The 27893-nt window shown below is 45.2% G+C and overlaps 1 protein-coding gene across 10 annotated transcripts in view; it reads right to left on the bottom strand.

Annotated features, from left to right (window-relative positions):
- SAMD4A (sterile alpha motif domain containing 4A) overlaps positions 1 to 20807 on the bottom strand; it is a 235674-nt gene extending 214867 nt beyond the window's left edge. For 3 of the 10 annotated variants that reach the window (XM_073800444.1, XM_073800448.1, XM_073800447.1), the window contains exons 1-2: positions 20524 to 20807; positions 18676 to 19316 (exon numbers count right to left, since the gene is read on the bottom strand). In XM_073800444.1, the coding sequence (XP_073656545.1) occupies positions 18676 to 18871 (196 nt within the window). In that variant the 5' untranslated portion in view covers positions 18872 to 19316; positions 20524 to 20807. Of the gene's footprint in view, positions 1 to 18675; positions 19317 to 19453; positions 19609 to 19919; positions 20071 to 20523 lie in introns of those variants that run through there. The other 7 variants (XR_012329977.1, XM_033851127.2, XM_033851130.2 and 4 more) reach the window with 7 other exon arrangements.
- Positions 20808 to 27893: the final 7086 nt, after the last annotated feature.

The following is a 27893-nucleotide window of genomic DNA, read 5'->3' on the forward strand; positions in this document are numbered from 1 at the left end:
TCTGGATAAGTTTCATCTTTATTCCTGATTCACAGAAATCACAGACTCTTAAGGTTAGAAGGGACTTTGGAGGTCACTAAGAGGTCACGCTTCTTTCCTAGAGAAATACGTACTGTCTCCCTGCAGTGGAGAAGCACATGGAGGCGTTCTGAGGCCGAGCTGCTTGTTTCCTCCCTGACCAACAGAAAAATGACAGCTCCTACCTCATCTCAAAGGGGTGCTGGGATGAATATACACAAATGATAATGTATGCAAAGAATTCAGTAAGGTGCCTGGCACAGAGCAGGTGCTCAAGAAATAGGGGCCAACCTTAATTTAGAAGTTATTCTGTGCCCTGCATGATGTTGAATGCTTGTCCACCTCTGGTGAAACTCAAGCCTCTGCCTCCTAAAGCAGCTGTGCCGTTGTTTGGGAGCTCTCACCATTGCCAGGTGTTTTTTTTTTGTTTTTTTTTTTTTTTGCGGTTCGCGGGCCTCTCACTGTTGGGGCCTCTCCTGTTGCAGAGCACAGGCTCCAGACACGCAGGCCCAGCGGCCATGGTTCACGGGCCCAGCCGCTCTGCGGCATGTGGGATCCTCCCGGACCGGGGCACGAACCCGTGTCCCCTGCATCGGCAGGCGGACTCTCAACCACTGTGCCACCAAGGAAGCCCGCCAGGTTTTTCTTTACTTTGAGCTAAATGAGCTTTGGCTTCCACACACCGCCCTCTACACAGATATGGAATGGAACCCCTCAACTCCAAGCTAACTTTTCAGGGAACCAATGACAGTTGTCCTGTTCTCTGCTCATTTTTTTTTCCAGCCTGAATGTTCCCCCTGGTTCTCAAGTGCCTCACCATCCTCCTCCTGCCAGCCACATCCTGACTCATTCATCTTCCTCAAAGTGTGCAGCTCCTCAGAACTGCACCCCACACTCCAGGTACAGGCTGGTTTGCCAAGAAGACCTGTTCTGAATAAAATATTATTATACATTGCATTGTATATACAATGTATTGTTAAAAGCTTAGCGGCTTGGGGGGCAACCCCCTTGTGACATTATTCATACTGAGTTCTAAGTCCACTAAAAGCCCCAAATCCTTTCCATGCACACTACTAATAAGCCATGTCTCCCCCAGAGGAGGTCTAGGGGATGCAAATGTAGAGGCTGCACTTTTAGTGGTTTAATAGTCATCTTGTTATATTGAAATATTTTGGATCATGATTCTGTCATCAAGCTCTCAGCTGTCCCTCTGGGTTCACACACAGATTTGATAATTACACCTTCTCAGTCCAGTTTACACCCCATTCCTTGCCGTGGCCACCAGCTTCAGGCAGGGGAAACCTGATAGCACCCCACCTCCATCATGCCACTTCTCTCTAGCTCTCTGCCTTGGGGCTTCTCCAACACCATGCCTGGGACACTGTGGAAAGGAGCAGCACGTGCCCATGTGCAAACCTGGAAGTACGGGGACTTAGCACCCTGGGGCAACCCTTGACTAAGAGGAGAGGGGAACCCGTGGATAAATGCCCACCGTGTCTATCCCTTCTGAGGCACAGTCTGCATGGCCCCTCAGAGGGTCCCATGGGACTGAGCCCCAGTGCCCATGACAGTGACCAGTTCAACCACATCGGCTTGTGTTGGCCTCCCCTCCTTCCCTGTGTCTCTCCTCCCCAGCCCCCTTTCCTCTTCCCCAGGATCACTGCCAAAAATAAACCGCCTGCACGCCAGCCCTTGCCTCACGCTCTGCTTTCTTGGGGACCCCAGGCTAAGTCGCAGTCAACATGAATAATGATGTAGGACGTGTGAGCCCCAAGGCACAGCACCAAAGACCTCCCTTAAGGCTGACAGCGGCAGAAGTCACTCTAACGCCACCCAGCCCTCTTACGGGTGGGTGACTCTCCCCCAGCCCTCCCATGTCTCTATTTTACTCATCAAGAAATAAGAGGCTGGGCTTCCCTGGTGGTGCAGTGGTTGAGAGTCCGCCTGCCAATGCAGGGGACACGGGCTTGTGCCCCGGTCCGGGAAGATCCCACATGCCGCAGAGCAGCTGCGCCCGTGAGCCACGGCCGCTGAGCCTGCGTGTCCGGAGCCTGTGCTCCGCAACGGGAGAGGCCACAACAGTGAGAGGCCCGCGTACCGCAAAAAAAAAAAAGAAGAGGCTTTGTCAAAGGCTGTGCTGAAACTTACATATGGAATGCCTACCAGAATTCCTGTAATCTGCCCAGAATACAGAAGACTCTCCGTAAATGTCAATGCTATCTCCCTTGCTTTCCTATTCCCCCATCAAAAGGGAAATGACATTAGTTCTCCATGACCCAGTCTTCCCATTCTTAGGAAAACCAGGCTGCTTCCTACTTCCTCATCCAAATGCTCATATATCAAGTTTCAGATACTCTCCTGGTAGCTTGCACAGGATCACTGTTGACCTCGCATATCCTTACAAGGGACAGAACTTACTTTTTCCCTCCTTTTTGCCTTCTCAGAGACATCATTATTTATGGAGGCTTCTGATGGTGCCTCTAGTATTCCTTCACAACTCTTGAGAAATTCAAAAGTGGTTTCGCATCGCCATTCTAGTCACGTATTTAAATCACATATTTGGTGCACATACTCACTCAGATATAAACGTATACAATGAAAGTACGTATTCTATATGTATTTGTGCTGCACACACACACTTGAATTCTACTGACAAATCAGGATAAGCTGCTTCAGAAGTTCCTATGTTGCATTTTATGGGAGGACGCTGGGGAAGTAGGAAGAGATCTCTCCCATCCGGTCTCTGGAGTTAACATTCCTGCTCTTACCAGCTCAACTTTACAGTCCATAGCGTCAGCACACCACACACACACACACACAGAAATCTTTCCTGGAACCTCATTTTCCATGGGACACTGATCATTAGAATGCCTGGAAATTCCAGCAGGGGCAAGGCCAAAAAGCTTGGGAAATGCTACAACATAGCCCAGATCTGCCTTCCTCAATCCCAGCCTCCATTCAGGCTGTGACGATCTCCAAGCCTGGGGAAATCACAGAGATTTCAAACTTCTCTCCTTGGAAAGTTAGTGTTGGGGGGTGGAGATAGGGTTTGGTGGGAGGGGGACCATCCACTTACCATAAGCTTTCATCTAAGTTTTCATTTGCAAACAAAGACCTTGCGATACTCATCCATGAAACTTGAAAGCCAATGCACCAATTACCTCTAAATGACCTTCCACCTCTAATAGCCTATGATCTTTCTACTCAAAGTGTGGTCCGCAGACCTGCAGCAGCAGCATCCCCTGGGAGTTGATTAGAAATGCAGGAACTCTGGGCCTCCCACAGGCCTCCTCAATAAGAATTTTCGGTTTAACAAGATCCCCAAGCGATCTGTATGCATATTAAATTTTGAAAACTAGTTTAAGACACTTTTATCTTTTTCTGTAAGTCAGCGGTCCCCAGCCTTTTTGGCACCAGGGACCGGTTTCGTGGAAGATCCACAGACGGGGTTGGGGGAGGGGAAGTGGGGGGGGGATGGCTCAGGCGGTAATGCGAGCGATGGGGAGCGGCAGATGAAGCTTCACTGGCTCGCCCTCCGCTCACCTCCCGCTGTGCAGCCCAGTTCCTAACAGACCTCAGACTGGTATCAGTCCGCGGCCCAGGGGTTGGGGATCCCTGCTGTAAGTGTTTAACATGTTTCTTCTTAACACTAGTTCTAATCAAAGTAACATATGAAAGTATTCTACTAAAAGGAACCAAGAGTGAGAACTACTACTAAGTCTCATAATTTTTTTTTTTTTTTGCGGTACGCGGGCCTCTCACTGTTGTGGCCTCTCCCATTGCGGAGCACAGGCTCCGGACGCGCAGGCTCAGTGGCCATGGCTCACGGGCCCAGCCGCTCCACGGCATGTGGGATCTTCCCAGACCGGGGCACGAACCCGTGTCCCCTGCATCGGCAGGCAGACTCTCAACCACTGCGCCACCAGGGAAGCCCTAAGTCTCATAATTTTAATGGGTAATTTTAGGGAAAAAAATTTGGCGTGAGCTGATATGCTGTTTTCCTCCTTTAAACATGTTAGAAATCAGAGGAGTGTTTGGATTGCTCCTTCTTCCATTCAAGAATTCATTCCTGATGGACAATATGCACCATGCTCCCCTCTTTCTAATGTACTCATACTCATCTTTCAAAGACCCAGGAAGAACTTCCCTGGTGGCGCAGTGGTTAGGAATCCGCCTGCTAATGCAGGGGACACGGGTTCGAGCCCCGGTCCGCGAAGATCCCACATGCCCTGGAGCAACTAAGCCCGTGCACCACAACTACCGAGCCTGCGCTCTGGAGCCCGCGAGCCACAAATACTGAAGCCCATGGGCCTAGAGCCCGTGCTCCACAATGAAGAGTAGCCACCCCTCGCCACAACTAGAGAAAGTCTGCACACAGCAATGAAGACCCAACGCAGCCAAAAATAAATAAATTTATTTTTAAAAAGGGGGGGGCCTGGAAGCCTGCCCCTTACGTGGTCCAACAGACTCCCCCCTATATGTGTGGTTTTCTTGACAAAACTTTCATTAAAGTTACTAAAAAGGCAAGAATCTTGTAAGCTCTAAAGCACTTGTTGCAAATGACCCACTCAAGTTTACTTCTTCCATTCATTACTTCTTGGACAACCCAACCCATCCTGTTCTCTTCCCTTCACTCAAGTCCAGTTTTGTTCTCTCACTGGAAACACAGCATTTAGCAACTTTTTACAGTCTAATTATTACACATACAGATCATCCTTAGCTTACAACGGGGTTGCCTCCTGATAAACCCATTATGAGTTGAAAATGCATTTAATACACTTAACCCACCTAGCTTAGCCTTGCCCACTTAAATGTGCTCAAACACTTTCATTAGCCTACAATTGGGCAAAACCATCCAACACAAAGCCTGTTTTATAATAAAGTGTTGAATATCTCATGTAATTTATTGAATACTGTACTGAAAGTGAAAAAAAGAATGGTTATATGGGTCCCAAATGCTTCTAAGCATATCGGTTGTTTTCCCTCGTGATTGTGTGGCTGACTGGGGGCTGCCACTGCCCAGCATCACAAGAGAGGACCGTGGGGCAGCTTGCTAACCTGGGAGAAGATCAAAATTCAGAATTCCAGGAACGACTTCTACAGCACACATATCGCTTTTGGAATCATAAAGTCAAAAAACTGTCTAATGCAAACTGCCGTAAGTCAGGGATCACCTGTATATATGTTGTTTTACCTCCACAACTCGAGTGTAAGCTCCTTGAGGGGAATCATCACACCTCCTTTGCCTTTGGACACAGCTCCCAGCTCTCGGCTGCAGGACTTGGTGAATTAATAAGTAGTGAGGAACTTGATCCCACAGTTTCTTACCAGATACTCTTCTCCAGGTACCACTTAACAGTCTTACTTATTGCATAAAAGAAACCACTGAATCGTTTGATTTTTTTCTCCCTGCTAAACCAAGACAAGGAAAACTGTATTAAAATGATGATACCTAGGTGAGAACAAAACCCTAGAACTAGCTTATTGGTTCCAAGGAGTGAAATGCTCCTACATATAATAAAAGCAGCAGGTTCCTCTGAACTCCGGCTGGCTCCTGGAGTGCAGGCTTCAGAGCAAAGCCCAAGCCTTGACTAGCTAACCTTGAGAGAAAGCTTCGCTCCTCTTCTGAAAGTTCTGCTTTCCTTGGGAGATTCCTGCCTCAGGCGGCTTCCACAGAAGCAAAAAATAGCTCAGAGGAGACGTCTGATTCTGCATCTCAATCTACGTGAACTGGATGAACTCAGTAATGCCTTGGAAGGAATGATTAGAAAAGATGGAAAGAAAGGAACAGGCTAAAAATTCAAAGTAGTAATTATATTTTTAAAAGAAAAAAAAGGATTTTTATGAGCACCACAGCTTTCCTAGCAAATGACTTACGTAAGTCACTTCCCTCGTGGATGAAAACCTCCAAATTTTCCTCAGGTCAAGGAGGAGAGTATTTTCTCTTCCGTGGTGTTGTCAATTCTTATTAGAATTAAGCTTCTGCAGGATATACTGGGGAGCTTTCAGTTACTTCTCAGCCCTTCTGACCCTCATTTCACTCTCTGTTTATTTATACATAAACAAACCAATTTGACTGCTATGTTTGTCTGCCTTCTACTTGCTTTGATGGGACCTATTTATAACACGTACTCAGTTGCTAAAGCCTTTGAGCATCCAAGCTAAGCAACCAAATGCAATTTATTTGCAACAAAGATCACAAATGCCTGTGACCTGCTACCTGTCATCCCAGACCAACCCAAAGAAAATTACAACACCCAAAGTGAAAAGTGTTTCAGATATGAAGTCCCTAGATATTTCATTCCTCCAAATGGTTTCTTTTTTTCACATTCACCAACTGAAGGTAAAAAGTGTTGACAAGTTATTTGGGAAAACTGGGTCAGGGCTGTGTTTTTTAGGACTCAACATGATATAAAATAGAGTAATACAGCTAAAATATAGAAGGTGGAGCAAAGTAGACTCATATCTTTTCAGGTTCCGAGTCATCTTCAATCTCTTCCAGATAATCCTTGAAATAAAAGATGCCCTATCAGGACTTCCCTGGTGGCGCAGTGGTTAAGAATCCGCCTGCCAATGCAGGGGACGTGGGTTCGAGCTCTGGTCCACGACATGCCATGGAGCAAGTAAGCCCGTACGCCACAACTACTGAGCCTGTGCTCTAGAGCCCACGAGCCACAACTACTGAGCCCGCGTGCCACAACTACTGAAGCCCACGTGCCTAGAGCCTATGCTCCACAAGAGAAGCCACCGCAATGAGAAGCCTGAGCACCGCAATGAAGAGTAGCCCTCACTCACCACAACTAGAGAAAGCCCACTCAGAGCAATGAAGACCCAATGCAACCAAAAATAAATAAAATTTTAAAAAAAGATGCCCTATCATTTAGGAAAACATTATTTATATAAATTTCTTATTAATTAGAGGCAAATTTAAACCTGGGGGACAGAATAGGTCCTCACTGGATTGTTAACAAGTAGCTTCCAGCCAATAACAAGGTTTCATTAGTCCCGTTCTACAGATGAGAAAACTAAGGCTCAGAATTAAGTGACTAGCCCAATTCAAAATCCATACTCTAAGAATCCTCTACACATATCCCCTCCTATGGATATAAATAAATGGTTACCTGGTAAGACCTTCTTTTCCTATCTCAGTCCTTCCTTCTCCCCCATACAGCAATGCTGAGAGCAACAAAGCTGCCTTTGGCTGATGATGCCATCATGTGGCCAAAATGGAAATTGTCTGAACCAAACTTTGCCTCACCTCTCCCATTTTTGCCTCTCAGAGAATCATGCATATATTATAAAGCTTTCCCAAAAGTGTACACAGACACACACACACACACACACACACACCCTTTTCATCTTTTAACTTTCTTCTTCTTCCCTCCTCATTCTCAGCACACCCCTGCCTAAAAGTCTTGGGTTCTCTATCATCTCTGCAGGATTAAGTCAAATTCCTTAGCTGGCAAAGTCCTGCACACACATGACTTCTGTTTTAACTTCTCTTTCTTAGATCCCAGCATTCTACATCTTTTGAGCCACTCTGAACTCATTATTTCTTGCACACAACAAGGCCCTTTCATAAGACAACGTTTTTATAAATGCTATCTCTTCTGCTTGGAAAACACCTTCAAGCCCGCTCTCTACAATTCTTTCTACATACTGAACCAACTCCTATTCACCCTTCAAAACTCAAACATATCTCCTCTGCAGTGGAGGCTTCCCTGACTCCTCCAGGCAATTAGCTGTACATTCACAATGCTCCCAGAACCTCTCCCCTACCCTTTTTATTCCTATATCTATGCTTCTGTACCTGTGATATGGTATTAGTCATTTACTCAACACTCGGTATCTATGCACCAGGCATTGGAATACAGTAAATTACCTTTGTATTCCCACTGCATAACACAGGGCCAGGAAAGTAGTAGGCAGTCAGTAAATGTTTGTTGAATGAAAAAGTGAAAGGAGACTGGGCCAGACTGAAGCTAGACTGGGCCCAGCGTGAGGCATCAGGTGAACAAATTTCGTTTTAAGGCCAAACAAGCAGGTTAACCTTACCCAAGATAATCGTGAATTACAGTGGCCACTGCAAGAACTTTTAACCTGGATAAGCTTTTCAACTTATGAGGTGCCCTAGAGAAAAATGGTTCTTGGCCAAGCACTCACTAAAAATAGAAGAAGGAAAACTACTTTTCTGTCTCTTCATGACCTTCTGGTGGCCAGGATAAGACCACCTGGGACATCCCACTCACTCCAGAGCCTGCAGAATCCTGGGGAAAACTGGCAGAAGAAAGCAAAGGCCGTGTGGCTGACAGGGTCTTGCTGCTCCGGCTGGGTGTCAGGCCTGAGCCTCTCAGGTGGGAGAGCCAAGTTCAGGACACTGGTCCCACAGAGACCTCCCAGCTCCACGTAATATCAAATGGCGAAAGCTCTCCCAGAGATCTACATCTCAACACAAAGACCCAGCTCCACTCAATGACCAGCAAGCTACAGTGCTGAGCACCCCATGCCAAACAACTAGCAAGACAGGAACACAACCCTACCCATTAGCAGAAAGGCTGCCTAAAATCATAATAAGGTAACAGACACACCCAAACACACCACTGGACGCGATCCTGCCCACCAGAAAGTCAAGATCCAGCCTAATCCACCAGAACACAGACACTAGTCCCCTCCACCAGGAAGCCTACACAACCCACTGAACCAACCTTAGCTACTGGGGGCAGACACCAAAAACAACAGGAACTACGAACCTGCAGCCTGTGAAAAGGAGACCCCAAACACAGTAAGTGAAGCAAAATGAGAAGACAGAGAAACACACAGCATTAGAAGGAGCAATGTAAAAACCCACCAGACCAAACAAATGAAGAGGAAATAGTCTACCTGAAAAGGAATTCTGAGTAATGATAGTAAAGATGATCCAAAATCTTGGAAACACAATGGAGAAAATACAAGAAACATTTAACAAGGACCTAGAAGAACTAAAGAGCAAACAAACAATGATGAACAACACAATATATGAAATTAAAAATTCTCTAGAAGAAATCAATAACAGAATAACTGACGCAGAAGAATGGATAAGTGACCTGGAGGATAAAATAGTGGAAATAACTACTGCAGAGCAGAATAAAGAAAAAAGAATGAAAAGAATTGAGGACACTCTCAGAGACCTCTGGGACAACATTAAATGCACCAACATCCAACTTACAGGGGTCTCAGAAGAAGAAGAGAAAAAGAAAGGGACTGAGAAAATATTTGAAGAGATTATAGTTGAAAACTTCCCTAATATAGGAAAGGAAATAGTCAATCTAGTCCAGGAAGCTCAGAGAGTCCCATACAGGATAAATCCAAAAAGAAACACACCAAGACACATATCAAACTATCAAAAATTAAATAAAAAGAAAAAATATTAAAAGCAGCAATGGAAAAATAATAAATAACATACCAGGGAATCCCCTTAAGGTTAAGAGCTGATCTTTCAGAGAAATTCTGCAAGCCAGAAGGGAGTGGCAGGACATATTTAAAGTGATGAAAGGGAAAAACCTACAACCAAGATTACTCTACCCAGCAAGGATCTCATTCAGATTCGATGGAGGAATTAAAACCTTTACAGACAAGCAAAAGCTAAGAGAATTCAGCACCACCAAACCAGCTTTACGACAAAGGTTAAAGGAGCTTCTCTAGGCTGGAAACACAAGAGAAGGAAAAGACCTACAATAACAAACCAAAACAATTACGAAAATGGGAATAGGAACATACATATCGATAATTACCTTAAATGTAAATGGATTAAATGATCCAACCAAAAGACATAGACAGGCTGAATGGATACAAAAGCAAGATCTGTATATATGCTGTCTACAAGGCACCCACTTCAGACCTAGGGACACATACAGACTGAAAGTGAGGGGATGGAAAAAGATATTCCATGCAAATGGAAATCAAAAGAAAGCTGGAGTAGCAATTCTCATAACAGAAAAAATAGACTTTAATATACAGTCTATTACAAGAGACAAAGAAGAACACTACATAATGATCAAGGGGTCAATCCAAGAAGATATAGCAATAGTAAATATTTATGCACCCAACATAGGAGCACCTCAATACATAAGGCAAATACTAACGGCCATAAAAGGGGAAATCGACAGTAACACAATCATAGTAGGGGACTTTAACCCCCCCCCACTTCACCAATGGACAGATCATGAAAAATGAATATAAATAAGGAAACAAAAACTTTAAATGATAAATTAAACAAGATGGACTTCATTGATATTTATAGGACATTCCATCCAAAAACAACAGAATACACTTTCTTCTCAAGTGCTCCAGGATAGATCATATCTTGGGTCACAAATCAAGCCTTGGTAAATTTAAGAAAACTGAAATCGTATCAGGTATCTTTTCCGGCCACAACGCTATGAGACTAGATATCAATTACAGGAAAAAATCTGTAAAAAATACAAACACATGGAGGCTAAACAATAAACTACTAAATAACCAAGAGATCACTAAGGAAATCAAAGAGGAAATCAAAAAATACCTAGAAACAAACGACAATGAAAACACGAGGAACTAAAACCCACGGGATGCAGCAAAAGCAGTTCTAAGAGGGAAGTTTATAGCAATACAATCCTACCTCACGAAACAAGAAACATCTGAAATAAACAAACTAATCTTACACCTAAAGCAACTAGAGAAAGAAGAACAAAAACCCCCAAAGTTAGCTGAATGAAAGAAACCATAAAGATCAGACCAGAAATAAGTGAAAAAGAAATGAAGGAAACAATAGCAAAGATCAATAAAACTGAAAGCTTGTTCTTTGGTAAGATAAACAAAATTGATAAACCATTAACCAGGCTCATCAGGAAAACAAGGGAGAAGACTCAAATCAATAGAATTAGAAACGAAAAAGGAGAAGTAACAACTGACACTGCAGAAATACCAAAGATCATGAGAGATTACTACAAGCAACTATATGCCAATAAAATGGACAACCAAGAAGAAATGGAAAAATTCTTAGAAAAGCACAACCTTCTGAGACTGAACCAGGAAGAAACAGAAAATATAAACAGACCAATCACAAGCACTGAAATTGAGACTGTGATTAAAAATCTTCCAACAAACAAAAGCCCAGGACCAGATGGCTTCACAGGCGAATTCTATCAAACATTTAGAGAAGAGCTAACACCTATCCTTCTCAAACTCTTCCAAAATATAGCAGACGGAGGATCACTCCCAAACTCATTCTATGAGGCCACCATCACCCTGATACCAAAACCAGACAAAGAGGTCACAAAGAAAGAAAACTAAATGCTAATATCACTGATGAACATAGATGCAAATATCCTCAACAAAATACTAGCAACACAATCCAACAGCACAGTAAAAGGATCATACATCACGATCAAGTGGAGTTTATCCCAGGAATGAAAGGATTCTTCAATATATGCAAATCAATCAATGGGATAAACCATATTAACAAATTGAAGGAGAAAAACCATATGATCATCTCAACAGATGCAGAAAACACTTCTGACAAAATTCAACACCCATTTATGATAAAAACCCTCCAGAAAGTAGGCACAGATGGAACTTACCTCAACATAATAAAGGCCATATATGACAAACCCACGGCCAACATCATTCTCAATGATGAAAAATTGAAACCATTTCCTCTAAGATCAGGAACAAGACAAGGTTGTCCACTCTCACCACTATTATTCAAAATAGTTTTGGAAGTTTTAGCCACAGCATTCAGAGAAGAAAAAGAAAAAAAAGAATCCTAATTGGAAAAGAAGAAGTAAAGCTGTCACTGTTTGCAGATGACATGATACTATACATAGAGAATCCTAAAGATGCTACCAGAAAACTACTAGAGCTAATCAATGAATTTGGTAAAGTTGCAGGATACAAAATTAATGCACAGAAATCTCTTGCATTCCTATACACTAACGATGAAAAATGTGAAAGAGAAATTAATGAAACACTCCCATGTACCATTGCAACAAAAAGAATACAATACCTAGAAATAAACCTACCTAAGGAGACAAAAAACCTGTATGCAGAAAACTATAAGACACTGATGAAAGAAATTAAAGATAATACAAAGAGATGGAGAGATATACCATGTTGTTAGATTGGAAGAATCAACATTGTGAAATTGACTATATTACCCAAAGCAATCTACAGATACAGAGCCATCCCTATCAAACTACCAATGGCATTTTTCACAGAACTAGAACAAAAAATTGCACAATTTGTAAGGAAACACAAAAGACACCGAATAGCCAAAGCAATCCTGAGAAAGAAAAACGGAGCTGGAGGAATCAGGCTCCCTGACTTCAGACTATAATACAAAGTTACAGTAATCAAAACAGTATGGTTCTGGCACATAAACAGAAATATAGATTAATGGAACAGGATAGAAAGCCCAGAGATAAACCCACGCACATATGGTCACCTTATCTTTGATAAAGGAGGCAAGAATATACAATGGAGAAAAGACAGCCTCTTCAATAAGTGGTGCTGGAAAAACTGGACAGCTACATGTAAAAAAAAGAAATTAGAACACTCCCTAACACCATACACAATAATAAACCCAAAATGGATTAAAGACCTAACTGTAAGGCCAAACACTATAAAACTCTTAGAGGAAAACATAGGCAGAACACTCTATGACATAAATCACAGCAAGATCCTTTTTGACCCACCTCCTAGAGAAATGGAAATAAAAACAAAAATAAACAAATGGGGCCTACATCAACAGACAAATGGATAAAGAAGATGTGATACATATATACAATGGAGTATTACTCAGCCATAAAAAGGAACGAAATTGGGTCATTTGTAGAGACGTGGATGGATCTAGAGACTGTCGTATGGAGTGAAGTAAGTCAGAAAGAGAAAAACAAATATCAGATATTAATGCGTATATGTGGAACCTAGATAAAAGGTACAGATGAACCAGTATGCAGGACAGAAATTGAGACAGAAATGTAGAGAACAAATGTATGGACACTAAATGGGGAAAGCAGCAGGGGGTGGGGGTGTGTGTGATGAATTGGGAGATTGGGATTGACATATATACACTGATGTGTATAAAATGGATGACAGGATAAGAACCTGCTGTATAAAGAAATAAATAAAATTAAATTCAAAAACAAAACAAAAAAAAACAAATGGGGCCTCATGAAACTTAAAAGCTTTTGCACAGCAAAGGAAAACATAAACAAGATGAAAAGACAGCCCTCAGAATGGGAGAAAATATTTGCAAATGAAGCACTGACAAAGGATTAATCTCCAAAATTTACAAACAGCTCATGCAGTTCAATATGAAAAAAACAAACAACCCAATCCAAAAATGGGCAGAAGACCTAAATAGACATTTCTCCAAAGAAGATATACAGATTGCCAACAAACACATGAAAGGATGCTCAACATCACTAATCATTACAGAAATGCAAATCAAAACTACAATGAGGTATCACCTCACACCGGTCAGAATGGCCATCATCAAAAAATCTAGAAACAATAAATGCTGGAGAGGGTGTGGAGAAAAGGGAACTTTCTTGCACTGTTGGTGAGAATGTAAATTGATACAGCCACTATGGAGAACAGTATGGAGGTTCCTTAAGAAACTAAAAATAGAACTACCATACGACCAGCAATCCCACTACTGGGCATATACCGTAAGAAAACCATAATTCAAAAAGAGTCATGTACCACAATGTTCACTGCAGCTCTATTTACAACAGCCAGGACATGGAAGCAACCTAAGTTCCACTGACAGATGAACGGATAAAGAAGATGTGGCACATATATACAATGGAATATTACTCAGCCATAAAAAGAAACAAAACTGAGTTATTTGTAGTGAAGTGGATGGACCTGGAGTCTGTCATACAGAGTGAAGTATGTCAGAAAGAGAAAAACAAATACAGTATGCTAACACATACATATGGAATCTAGGGGGGAAAAATGCTTCTGTAGAACCTAGGGGCAGGAGAGGAATAAAGACGCAGACATAGAGAATGGACTTGAGGACACGGGGAGGGGGAAGGGTAAGGTGGGACAAAGTGAGAGAGTGGCATGGACATATATACTACCAAATGTAAAGTAGATAGCTCGTGGGAAGCAGCCACATAGCATAGGGAGATCAGCTCGGTGCTTTGTGACCACCTAGAGGGGTGGGATAGTGAGGGTAGGAGGGAGACACAAGACGGAGGAGATATGGGGATATATGTATATGTATAGCTGATTCACTTTGTTATAAAGCAGAAACTACCACACCATTGTAAAGCAATTATACTACAATAAAGATGTTAAAAAAAAAAAGAAAGAAAAAAGAAAAAGCGAAAGAAAGAACTACAAACAAGATCTTATCCAGGAAATATCATCAGGAAAGCCTATACTCTTCTGCTTTCCTTTTACTCAATTTATGATCTAAAAAATCAACTAAGGTATGGCATACCTATACCATGGAAACCAAAAACAATAAAAACATAGGACCCACATCTTTGCCCTCTAATGAGAGTAAATACACCCACAAGCCCTTTTCAATCTCCACAACTAATTTTGTCTTTAACACTACCATTTCAGATAATCCTTTCTCTTGTATTTAATTATAAGTAGAGTAACAATCTCTTTGACATTTATTTACTACAAACATACGCAGTTTCCCCACAAAATATGCACTGTTTTGTGAATTAATAAACTTGTGGATTCACTTGTGAATCTCCATTTATTACACTATCTCCCCTGGAAAAAATATTTCAAGTTCAAATGACAAAAGTCCTAAACTAGTGCCACACAATCTTCTTTGAAGCTTTCCAAGTAAACTCAGCGGGTTCCATCTTTAGGTATCAAATGACATTTTAGCACCAAAAACAGGCAGCTACAAACTGAGACTGGCCAGAAATCTCAATGTTAACCTGGGCTGGTGGCTGAAGGGCACGTATCTAAGGTTATGAGCGTTCTGGAAACAAGCCTCTACTTTACAGAGCTGAGCATGACCAGTACCCACTGACCAAATCCGGAGTGAAACACACACACACACACAACACACAAACAAATCCACAAGGACTAACTCAACCATGTTCTTTGGATCTCAGATGACCATGAACCTGAGGCAAAGGATGAACCAGTGAACCACTAGAATCTCAGTAAATGCTAAATTTAAGAGAACAAAAAGTTAGTATCAAAATACATCCCATGGATCTCAAATAAACCATGTTTAATGTGAAGGATTATCTATTTAAAGTTAGTCCTGTAGAAAACAGAGCCAAGTTTGCACTGTTAGTAATTTTTTGGTTGTTATACTGAGGTCAAGCCCCAGATATGAATTTCGTTCTCATGCACCAAGTTTTAAAATCTCTGAACACCAGAAGAAATACATGTTTGTTTAATTGATGATTACAAAATAAAGTAAGTCACACATGATGATTTTGGTATAGGAAACCTCAGCCGGCCAATAAATGAGTCATTCTAAACAGCCTAGTTTTCTGAATGGGTAATAGCTTCACATGCCAAAAGAGCTCTGGAGGTTAATTACCTTGAGTGTTAATATTTGCAACGTTTATGGCATATTTCCCTCTCTTCTCAAAGAGTGTATTTAAAAATTTATCTTTTTTGGTAGTTCACTCTCATTAATGGTAAATAGCAATTACGGATTTATGTTATTACAAAGTAATGTCTGCAAGTCCGATTGAGGGTTCCTACCTTAATATTCCCAAACCTTCAGGGCTTCTGTTCCCAACTCTCGTATCTAAAGTTATAATTTTTCTGTTTCTTTCCTAGCTGTCAAGCTGTCAGGGGTCACTTTTCACCATTGGTTACAGCAACTCCTCACCCCATTCTAAATGTGCTACCCCATATATTCTATGGATCATTTTTCAAATAAAATAAAGTTAGGATTGTTATCTAAAATAAGAGTAAGTTCTGAAAGAGCATCTGAAGCATTCTCCCAGACTTTATGCCATCTATTCCAATGCTGAGTAGGCATTTTTGCCCCTTGCCTGGTCCTTGGCTAGATTCCAGATACGTAAGGGAGCTGTGCTCCAGACAGGCTTTCTACAACAAATCTTGATGTTCCTTGTGATCCCTTAATGCAGAAGTAAACCAAACCATCACATGACCTCACTAATAAACTTCTGTCCTGGCCACATAACAATAAGTGCAAAGTTTCCAAGGAAGCAAAATATCCAGGTTGAAAGGTTAATCCAGAAACTGGAAAATGGTCCCTATCTTACATAATGGTTATGGTTTCACATATCTACAGCATTTAGCATCATGAATAGGTAGGCAGCTTACACAAATAAGTACGGTTAAAAAAGATTTTTTGAGGGGAAAAATAACCAAATTATGTTGTTAAACTCATAGGAGTTCAATTTTTTTATTGGTTTATTAAAGTAAAAGATTTTTAAGCTAAGCAACTTCTTTTTAATTCCATACATCTAATGGCTTCACTTACTAAACGGATGGCTGCTATGTTGGGAAAAGTCTCCTCCTTTACTCAAAGGGAAAAAATGTTCCTCTAACATTTGAGTAACCTAAGGATTAATTATCATTGTTTTAAACAGCCCCTACAAGCAATGAGGTCAAGCATTCAACATAAATCACTGTACTTAAATTCTGTGCATTCTATAAAACGCAAAAGTTTATATAACCTTGCTTGTCAAACCTGAAAAAGCAAAATCAAGCAGGTGATCCACGCTACCCTGTCACATTAAGAATGGAAGTACGGAAGTAGGGCTTCCCTGGTGGCGCAGTGGTTGAGAGTCCACCTGCCGATGCAGGGGACACGGGTTCGTGCCCTGGTCCAGGAAGATCCCACATGTCGCGGAGCGGCTGGGCCCGTGAGCCGTGGCTGCTGAGCCTGCGCGTCCGGAGCCTGTGCTCAGTAACGCGAGAGGCCACAATGGTGAGAAGCCCGCGTACCGAAAAAAAAAAAAAAAAAAAAAAAAGAATGGAAGTAAAGAGGGACTTCCTGATGGTCCAGGGGTTAAGACTCCAAGCTCCCAGTGCAGGGCGCCGGGGTTCGATCCCTGGTCAGGGAACTAGATCCCGCATGCCACAACTAAATAAGATCCAGCCCACGGCAACAAAGATCCCCCGTGAGGCAACTGAGACCGGCGCAGCCAAATAAATAAATATTAAAAATAATAATAAGAATAATGGAAGTAAAGAGAGCAGGTCATCAGTTATCCTAGTTATGTTTCCACACCCTTACGAAGGAGACTGGCCTTTCAGCTATTTATAAACACAGAACTGAAAGGGAAGGGGGCCCTGCCACTGCCACCCTTGTGAGTAACCAACAGGGTGGGCTGTTCGTCTCAGGCTGAATCCGTGGGACCTGTGGGATCTCCCTCAGGATGGCCCACCACACTAGGCAGCACCGGATCCTCTGGGTGCAGTCCTGTCTGGTCAGGAAAAGGGCTGTGAGGATTTCCAGCAGTCACTGCCAGCCTATGATTCTATATATGGAAACATCCCATCCTAGTGTTTCCAGCACCACGGGCACCACACCAGGGAGGAGGAGGGAGGAGCAGGCCAGCCCTCCTCTTGCTGTGCTGCCGGCACACTCACTTTCGTGTCTCCCAGGCCCTGCTGCCCTGGACTGGACCCTGTCATCAAATGGCAGCCCAGCCCTCTGCTGAGTCTTGCAGGCTGGCGGCTCTAACATGGAACAGCTGGAAGAGGACCCTGCATTCTTTTCTCTGTGTAAACACTGGGGGCTCTGTTCACCCTCCTGCTGCAGCATGAACTAAAGAATTTTCCCCGTGCAACATTACAACCAACAGACCTTTCCCCATCCCCCATCCTCACCTCCCACCCCCAGGCCCGGATATAATTTCAGTCTGTCACCACCCATGCTAGCAAACAGCAAACTGCTGAACCTTTCAGTACATTCACTTTCTATGCTAGTCGAGGTGTCTGTAAATACACTAGCAGGGTAATAGGAAACAATTCTGTTATGCTCAATAAAGTTTCCTGACAAAAGCATTAATGACCCTGATTCATGCCTGCTCCCTATGAGACCCTTTCTACAAGATGTATATCAATATAAATAATGTCGTGATAGTTAAGTATAACCACGTAGTATACGAACTGCAAATATGTTAATAGTCTATAGCATCACCTACAAATTATTCTGAAGACAGAGCTCTAAAATTGGAATATCCGTGGGGAAAAATGAACACAAAATTGGATTTTCATGTATTCCTCATACAGCCTCATCAAAGCTTGTCTTCTGAAGGGCAGTCCCAGGCTTCTTCATGTGTTGCTGAAATCCAAAGAGCCACGTTGCCCAAAAGAAGAAAGGGGGGGGGGGAAGAGCCCAGAAAATCCAGACTCTACGTGACCTGACTTACTTATTTCCCAGGAAACTGCATGAGAGAAAAATCAATCATTCATGCTACCGTAGCTACCACATGGAATGGACTGAGGGAGTTGACAGTGGGCAAAAAAACGAAGCGGCCAGCGGAGGTTAGTGGGTGGCAGGGCCTGGGGCGGGGGCCGGTGGCGGGAGACGCCAAGGACCCAGGGGCCTCGAGGTTCTGTCGCCACGGACCAGCGGTCGGGGGGCGGGGCCAGGCCCGAGGCTGGGAAGGGGGGGAGGGCGTGGACAGGACAGCGGGACGGCGGCTGCCGCGCACTTACCGGGACTGTTGGCCTCGCCTTCTAGGACGTGCAGCTCGGTGCAGTCGGCCAGCGAGTGCTCCAGGCAGAGCTGGAGGAAGCGGGCCTGGGTCTGGCTCACGCGCTTGAGCAGCGACAGCAGTGCAACAGTCTGCTCGCACTCGTTCCAGCCCTTAAACCAGCCCGCCAGCACCCCGACCTGGTCGCGAAACATCATGGTTAGGGGGCGGCCCTCGGTCTACAAAGCCCCCTCCGAGCCCCAGCCCGCCCCGCCCGCCCCAAAGTTTGGCGGAGCCGCAGCCCAGCGGCCGCCGGAGACGCGTTCCCGTTCCAAGGTGGCTCTGGTGCCCGGACGCTGCAGGTACTGCCTCGGCTCCTGCCTCTCTCGTCTGGTTTCAGTTACGTTCTGGTGGTTCTGGCTGATTTCCCCAGAGATGATGACAGACAGTAGCACGGAAATGTTTGTTGTTGTTTTTTTTAAATAACGATTTAAAAAAAAATTTTTCCCCACAAGGCACACAAACTGAAGAATGCTCTCTTTCCCCCCTCCCCCGCCTTCTTCTCGCAGCTTCGGGATGGTGATTTCCGGCGTCCCGGGGTCTCTCCCCCGCTGGGCGGCAGCTCGGACCCTTCACACCCGCATTCCCGAGTGGCGATCACCACTGGAAGGAGAGAAAAGGCTGCAGTGAGACCTCGGCCGGCGAGGGAGCGCGCGCGGGAAACGAGTGCATTAGAGGGGGTGGAGGGGGGCGCCCCGCGGGGGGTTTGGTCCCCCAAATTCCGGCCGCCCCCTCCGCACCCGGATGCTGGAGAGGAGCTATTCCCGTTCTGGGAAAGGCAAGAAGCTTCCTTCCCAGGTGCGTGAGGAGACCGCCCGGCTTCCTGTTGCTGCCGCTGCGAACGGCTAGTGCTCCCCACACACCCCACCCGGGGTGGCCTCGGGGACTGTGCCTGCAAACGCCCGCACCAGCAACAGATCTTTCTCGCGCAGAAAACTTGCAATGCGGCTGCGGAGGGGCGCGGGGGTGGGGGTGGGGGCTAATGCAAAGCAGAGGCGGAGGCAGCAGCAGCCCGAGTTCCTTCCTCCTCCTCCTCCTCCTCCTCTCCCGCCTCCTCCTCCGCCACCTCCTCCTCCCGGAGAAGCAGCCGAACGGCTGCAGCTCCATCTACAGCAACAGCCAGCATCTCCACCGCCAGGCGCCCCTCTGGATTTAGGCCGTGAGCAGCCGCGGCAACAGCTCGAGACAAAAATAAACTCTCCCCACCCAAAGCTCAGCGTCCAGCGGGCGGAGGCGCAGCCGGAGCCCCGGCTATCCCGCGCCGCGCCGCTCCAGCCCACCCGGGAGGTCTCCGAGGGCCTGCTTCGCCCTGAGCGATCAGATGTGTGCGTGCGTATGCGTCTGTGTGTATGCGAGTGTGTACGCGTGTGTGTGCTGTAGGCATCCTGCCCCCGCTGCCGCCGCCTACGGGCGGGTCTGTCCGGCCCACCGCCTCGCCCGCGCGTCCCAGGCCGAAGGCAGCACGGCTATGGGCGAACGCCGAGCGCGGAGACAGCCGAGCCTACAGCACTGCCTCCCCCGGCGGGCAGGGCGGCTCCGCGGGAACTGCGGCTCCGCGCCGCCCGCACACGCCCCCGAAGCACCGCAAAGAAGAAAAGTTCGGTTTCGGGGGCTCCCCCAGTCCTAACCCTGTTCGGGTGGCAGCCAGCGGACGGCGAAGAGAGCCCAGCGACTCAGCCAGCCCTCGAGGGGCGGCTCGCTCCCAGCACCCCGTTTCCCGGCTCCCAGAACTTCGCGGCTCCCAGAACTTCTCCCCTCCGGGAAGGGGACCCAGTGACCCCCTGGGGCAAAAGAGAGACAGGGCGCTCACCTGGGAGCGGCTCATCCTGGCTGCTCGCGGCCCCAAGCGCGGGTCCGGGACCGCAGCGGCTCTCAGCGAGGTTGGGGGCGCCCGGAGCGCGGGCTGCGGGCCATGCCGTCGGGGCGGGCGGCGCTGAGAGAGTGCGGCGCTGCGGGTCCGGGCCGCCGCCGCCGCCGCTCCTGCCGCCTCCAGTGTCGGCTCGCGGAGGACTGAGCCGCCCGAGCCGGAGCTCCCCACATGCTACTGATTAACATACACCATTACATCATGGGCTTGGCAGGGAGCGCCCGAGAAGGGGGGAGAGGAACCCGGGCGGCGGCGGCAGCGGCGGCAAGCGGGGGGAGTCGGGGGAGGATCCCCGGGCCCGGCCTGCGGCGGGGGTGGGGGGGTGGATTCCTAAGTGGGGACCAGAAAAGGGGAGGGGAGCGGAGAGGGAGGAGCCGGATGGCGCAAAGGGGTCGGGTTGGAGGAACGGCCTGGCGGAGGGAAGAAGTTTGGGGAAGGGGAGGGGTCCAAGTGAATGCCTGCCCTCTGCTGCTTGCGTGTTCCGGAGGGGCCGGGGCGCTCGAGACGCCAGAGTGCGGGCCGGAGGGGACCCAGAGGGCACTTGAGCGGGGACGGTGCTGCCACCGGCTGCTCGTCCTTGGGAATGTGGTTCGCCGACTCGGGTGACCACTCGGCCCAACTGGGGCCCGGGGGTGACAGAGACCTGGGGTCAAGGGCGCTGCAGGCGTGGACGGGTTCCGGGGGTCGAGGACGCGAAGGGCGGAGGAGGCCGAGGGGCGGTGCAGTGCTGGAAGAGCCTGGACGCCGGAAGGCCCGGGTCCGAGAAGCGCGAGAAGTTCCCGGGTTGCTCACCCCTCGCCCGGGTCGGACCTTGGATGCCCTTTGCTCCTGTGGGCGGCCTCGCGGCTAGCCCCACACCCCTCTCCGGCCTTGCTGTCCCCTGGGGAAGCCGCCTGACTTCTGGGGCCAGCCGGGGAGCTACACCTGGCGCGCGGGCTGCGGCTGCGGCTCCGGCTGCGGGCCTGGAGCGGAGAGGAGCGCCGCCCCAGGCGGCTGGGAGGCGGGCGAGGCCACCTGTCAGCGCGTCTGAGTCGCCGGGCTGGGCAGCCTTTATGTGGCCCTGCAGAGTGCACGAGGCCGAGGCCGGGCAGGGGGCTTCAGAGGTCCTCGCCGCGCACAAGAGGATGGGGGTGGAGGTGCAGCGCCGAGGCCATGCAGTTCAGGGAGGGCTGGGAAAGTGCCCTCGGGTAGTCTCGAAAGTAGAGGATTGCTTTAAAATAACCTAAAACCTAACAATCGCTGTGCCTTCCAATAGTAATCGAATATTCACAGGAGGACTTGATGACCAAATCCAGGCTGTCTCTGTGTTTTCAGTGAAAACAGTAAGCCCTGGAACATTTCTCCAGCAACTTGAGGCTTTCTTTATAAGAGTACTTCTGATAAGTTAGTGAAGCCTATGCTTCAAGTCCTGCCTCCCCTACTCTGGCTAATACAGGATTTCTGAAGATAAAGTATCTGAGATATTATTCCACTGATTTACCACTTCCTTCTTTAACTCCAGCATATGTTCCTGGATTTTCAATCATTTCTTCCTTCCGTCCTAAGTTACTGCACCGCTTAGTTCCTGTGAAACATGTGACAGCACCTAACCATCTGTTGGAGTATTGAAAGGTCTTGTGGAGCTGCAAAAATATAGGTGTTACCATTAAAATAGACGGTGTGTGGATGGATAATTTTCTTAAGCTCATCATTAACCAGCCAGGAAAGGTATCTGCATAATTTAATGAATATTTTGCCCTAAAAAAATTCTAGAGTCAGTGTTTTAAATTTGTTTTGTTTTATTATTACAGAGGCAGGAAATCTTGAAATATTTTCTCCAAAACATTATTATCATTAGCTAGTACTTAGTAATAACTTCTATCAAGAAATGGGGAGAAGGTTTAGAGCATGGTCTATCTCAATATATACCTTGCTATCAACTGCAGCCAAAGCAGAAGTTCCCCACCTGGGGATTTTAGAAGCCTCCAAGAGTGATTTTTTAAAAGAAAGTGGGGAAAAAATCAGTTTCATTAACTTATTTATTGTCACCTGCAGTTTACTAAGCGAATAGTAAAACTAAGAAACAAAAACAACAAAACCTTGAGGCAAATTGAATTCTGCTTAAGCTGAAGAAAGAAAATACTGCCACCTACTGGAAAAGTGTACTTCTTACAGCAGCCTGTGATCTAAGAAAAGATCTTGATTTAGCTAATTTTTGAGCTATTTTTTAAAAAATACAAAGAGGAGCATGACTCATGAGTTGCCATCCTGCCTTGTTTTTGTGGGTTCACAATACTTGTGATTTCCCTCACCTCTGGGCCTTTTCCCTGACTGGAAAGGGAGTGGAGATAAAACCCAGTGATGCTGCTTCACTATTCCTCACAGAGTGAAGTCAGGACTGAAGGAAGGAAAGTAATACTATCAACTAAATATATATTTTTGTCTAAATATGGACTTTCCTATTCGAAACTTTACCCAGTTTTTATGGATAATTAAGAAGTGGCTTTGGGATTGACATGTACACACTGCTATATTTTAAATGGATAACCAATAAATTTTTTTGTAAAAAAAAAGTGGCTAACAAGTACTAAATATCCACATGACTTGGAGTTTTAGAGCAAATTCTAACTTCCACATGACTTGGAGTTTTAGAGCAAATTCTAACTTCCAAAGAACAGTTGATTAGGCGGTAATCTGGGAGGAATGGGATTTAGGTGAGCTAGAAACATGGCTGGCAGGCAGGGAAACCATTTCTTGGTTAATGGAGACAAGCCCAGGTGCTTCTCCGTACTCTGTACACAGGAAAAGTGCAAAACCACTGATGAGCATGGAGGCAAGAGTAGGCTACTCAGGCCAAGACGTAGAGAAGGAATTGACTATGAAAAGATTACACTTCGGGGCTTCCCTGGTGGCGCAGTGGTTAAGAATCCGCCTGCCAATGGAGGGCACACAGGTTCGAGCCCTGGTCCGGGAAGATACTGTATGCCGCGGAGCAACTAAGCCCGTGCGCCACAACTACTGAGCCTGCGCTCTAGAGCCCACGAGCCACAACTACTAAAGCCTGCGCGCCTAGAGCCCGTGCTCTGCAACAAGAGAAGCCACCGCAATGAGAAGCCTGCGCACTGCAACGAAGAGTAGCCCCCCACTCACCGCGACTAGAGAAAGCCCACATGCAGCAATGGAGACCCAACGCAGCTATTAATTAATTAATTATTTTTTAAAAAGAAAAGATTAGACTTGGGTAACTGAACAGAAGTGCCCAGGAGTGAGGAAATTTGAAGACTGATTGAAAGTGAGCCAAACTGGCATCTGCATCAGATAGAACTCTATCTGTGTAATATTTGCCACTGGGATCTAGTGTGCTTCCTGAAGAGCAGGCAAGCTACAGTAAAGTAGTTTCTGTGTTAAGAATATCATTTAAAAATAATTGTAATGCCTGCCCTCATAAGGTCTGAAAATAACTGGCACATTACTTGGCACATAGGAGGTACCTGAAAAGTATTAGTTTTCCTTCTTTGTAGGTACAAATCAGAGTATGTTAATTTGCCTAATTTACATCTCGGGTCTGCCTCACATAGAAGCATGCTTTTTCATTCTTCAAAGACACGCCCTCTCAAAAGCCAGGTAATAAGGCCGAGGACAGGATTGCCAGGGCTTGAATCAGGATTCAAGGGGATGAAGAGAGAGATGTGGAGGAAGAAACTGCAGAACTGGTGACAGATGGAATGTGGGAAGGCTAAATCAGGAGTCAGGTCTGCTAAGATAGCAACAGTGAAAGGCAAGCTGGGTGAGGCCCAGGAGCCATGGCTTAGGGAGACTAAACTTGAGTTCAGATCTCATTAGAAGAAGTTCAGAAATATCTCAGTGTTGGGAGGGGCACACATTCAGATAGGAAGCTGGTGTTCTGTTAGCCCAGGGCAGAGTGCTAATGGCTAGCACCAATTTCCTATACCCCTAGCACGTTTTTATACTGACGGGATCGGGATCGTGACTGATAACTGGCCCAGGGTAAACCTGGCTGGGCAAGCCTCAGGGAAAGCACTGGGACTCCTGAGGAATCTGCTTTCACTTTTCACTGAAGTTCTTACCAGTCTAAGGATAGTTTTCAAATTTTCTTCAGTTCCTCAATTTAGGGAATTTTTCCAGAAAAGAAAGACTTCTTAAACCCAGTTTTAGGTAAATAGAATGCCACTACCCAAAGGCCATAACAGGTGTGATTAGTTACTCTTCAGGAGTGAAACAAGAATATGAATTGGATGGACATGTTGAATCCACAGGGAAAAGGTCTTTTTTTTTAATTTGGGTAAAATATGTATAACATAAAGTTTACCCTTTTCACCACTCTTAAGTCTAAAATTCAGTTGCATTAAGTCCATTCACATTGTTGGTGCAACCATCACTAACTATCCATTTCCAGATCTTTTCCATCTTCCCAAACTGAACTGCTGGGCTTGTTAAACAATAACCCCCCATTCTTCCCTCCCCTCAGTCTCTGCTAACCACTATTCTAGAGTTTCTAGAGTCTCTGCTAACCACTATTCTACGTTTTGTCTCTATGAATTTGTCTGTTCTAGGTACCTCACATAAGTGGACTCGTACAGTATTTATTGTCCTTTTGCCTCTAGCTTCTTTCACTTAGCATAACGTTTTCAAGGTTTATCCATATTACAGCATGTATCGGAATTTTATTCCTTTTTAAGGCTGATTAATATTACACGAAGAAAACTTTTGAGACAGCTTTCTCTAGCATGGAGTTAGATAAGAAAGGTGAACTCCAGTTTTTAGAACATTTAGTCAGGTACACTGTCTTTTTGACTGATTTCTAAAGAGTATAATCCAAACCAATTAACTGGTACTTAAATAAAATATAAATTCAAGCAATTGAACCACAATTTCAAACACAAATGCAGATGGGTTCACACTTTTTAAAAATAAGCAAATGTGTGAAATATTAAATTATGGTTTTTTACAGTAAAACAACTTATAAGGCGTCATAGATAAATTTTCAAATAAATACGGTCAAAAGGTTAAATGTAAGTGCTGCAAAACTACTCCTATTTATAGGATTTGTATAGGTCAGGATTACAAAAGTAGGAGCTTAGACCTTTTAGAGTGATAAGTTGTCCCAGATTGGCGTGAGAGAAAGAAAGTAAAAATTACTCATTGTAGAAATCATCAAATCCTAATTCTGATCTTTGTTGTTGATTAAAGGATTGCCAGTATCTTTTCCAGCTGAAAGTGCAATTGAAATGTGTCCACAGTTTTAAATAGCTGAAATTTTTAAATGTACAAGTCTAAAGTCATATTTCTATAATCTAAACAAAGATCAGACTCCCCTTCTCCAGTATTCTTTAAAGCAACCTCTGTGATGAGAATATTCCAAGACTGCTGGCACCAACAACTTTCTCTTTACCAGGTACTATTGTTGCATAGGATACATTAAATATTGATTAATCCCACATTTTTCCACATCCTTGGAATATCCCCATTCAGAAAGCTTATGAGAAACTGCCTGGTTATACATTGAAATTTTATTGCAAGATTTCTCAGAGCCTTCATTATGCTAATGTTTATTCTGCTCTCCTGGAGAGTACAGTATATGGCAGGTCCTAAAGTTACTTGAGCCCAGAACACATTCTTCCTAGGTCTTGTAGTATAGTGTTGCCTGGGATATGTTTTGGGAAATGCTAGGTGTGATAATGGGTTCAAGAAAAGCAATAAAAATGATGAAAGAATTTAAAATTGTACCCACAGTTCAATGTTGAAAAACCATGTGCTTTTCATACAATGTAGGAAGGTGACTAGTGATTAAGAGCACAAGCTTCAGGCAAAACAAAACAAAGCAGAACTGGATTCAAATCCTAACTCTACCACGTAGTAGATGTGTGATACGGGCTATTTAACCTCAGTCGGTCTCAGTTTTCTGTCTACCATAGTAAATTGAGCCAGGTATATAGGAGGTAAGATCTAATTGCTATCAATTAGAGTAGCCAGGAGAGAGACAACACCAATTATTTTATCAGAGGTCATGAATATAAAGAGTTGGTAACTGAAGAGTCGAAAGGAAAACATTAAGGTATCTCACAGGTAACAACTGCAGGAAGCATCTACCATCCACAGGGCTAGGGAAACAAAATGAAGTTGGAATTATAAAAACTTAGAAGTTTGGAGGACGGGCCCTCAGAGCTGGAATGCGCAGCCCTCTGAGGAGGGGGTGTTGCTAGGCTGGGGCTGGTGTCCTGAGGTGGGGATGAGGAGGCAGGTTTGGCAAATGTTGGGAGAACTGCAATCTGGATTCAACTGCTGCTCCTGGAATTAACCACCATTACCAAGGTAAAGAAGCGAGGCTCCGGTGGTGCTCACAGGAACAGGAAGCCAACGTGAAGCCCACAGGAAACAGACAGGAAGGAGCAAATCCCTCCTTCCTCCTGTCTTCCAGTTTCCCTCTATTGCTCCAGTTTGCAAAGCCTCATAGGGAGTCCACTGGCAAAGCATAAATGTGGTTTGCGGAGTGTTACCCCAGCATCATAAAGCTGGTTGTAGAAGGGTGGGTTTGCAGCTGAGACGCAATAGCTTAACTGTTGGCACAAATACAAAGCGCTCAGAGCAAGGAAAGTATCTGACAGCTATTCCTCCTCCCCCAACCTAACTGACTCAGTCCTATGCCTGGGGCGGATTTGCAGAATTTCCATAGGACCTAGCTACAGTAAAGAGAGAGGAGAGTAAATGACTGGAGGTTCAACTAAATAAATAAAACAAATAAGGTAGGCTTAACATCACAGCTCAAACTTCTAACAACTAAAACTGAACTCCTGGTTCTGCCCCCTTCCTCCCTCCCCAAGATGCATTCCCCCTCAGTCTTTGAAAATTGCAACATGGACAAGGTTACCTCCCTTCTTTGGCTCTCCAAGGTCTTCCCACTGCACAAAAGACTATCCTGACACCTGCCCATGACAACACTTGCACTCTCTCCAACCCCATCCACATTGCTCTTTCGCGTTTATTCACTTCAAGTCACATAGGCTTTTTCTCTCCCTCTACCACCCAAGCTCTTTTTCACTTTGTGCTTTTTGTTCCTTCCATCCAATATGCTGTGCCCAGCCTCTTTTTTTTTTAACATCTTTATTGGAGTATAATTGCTTTACAATGGTGTGTTAGTTTCTGCTTTATAACAAGGTGAATCAGCTATACATATACATATATCCCCATATCTCCTCCCTCTTACATCTCCCTCCCACCCTCCCTATCCCACCCTTCTAGGTGGTCACAAAGCACCGAGCTGATCTCCCTGTGCTATGCGGCTGCTTCCCACTAGATATCTGTTTTACATCTGG

This window comes from Tursiops truncatus, chromosome 2, assembly GCF_011762595.2.
Source record: "Tursiops truncatus isolate mTurTru1 chromosome 2, mTurTru1.mat.Y, whole genome shotgun sequence".
Lineage (NCBI taxonomy): Eukaryota > Metazoa > Chordata > Mammalia > Artiodactyla > Delphinidae > Tursiops > Tursiops truncatus.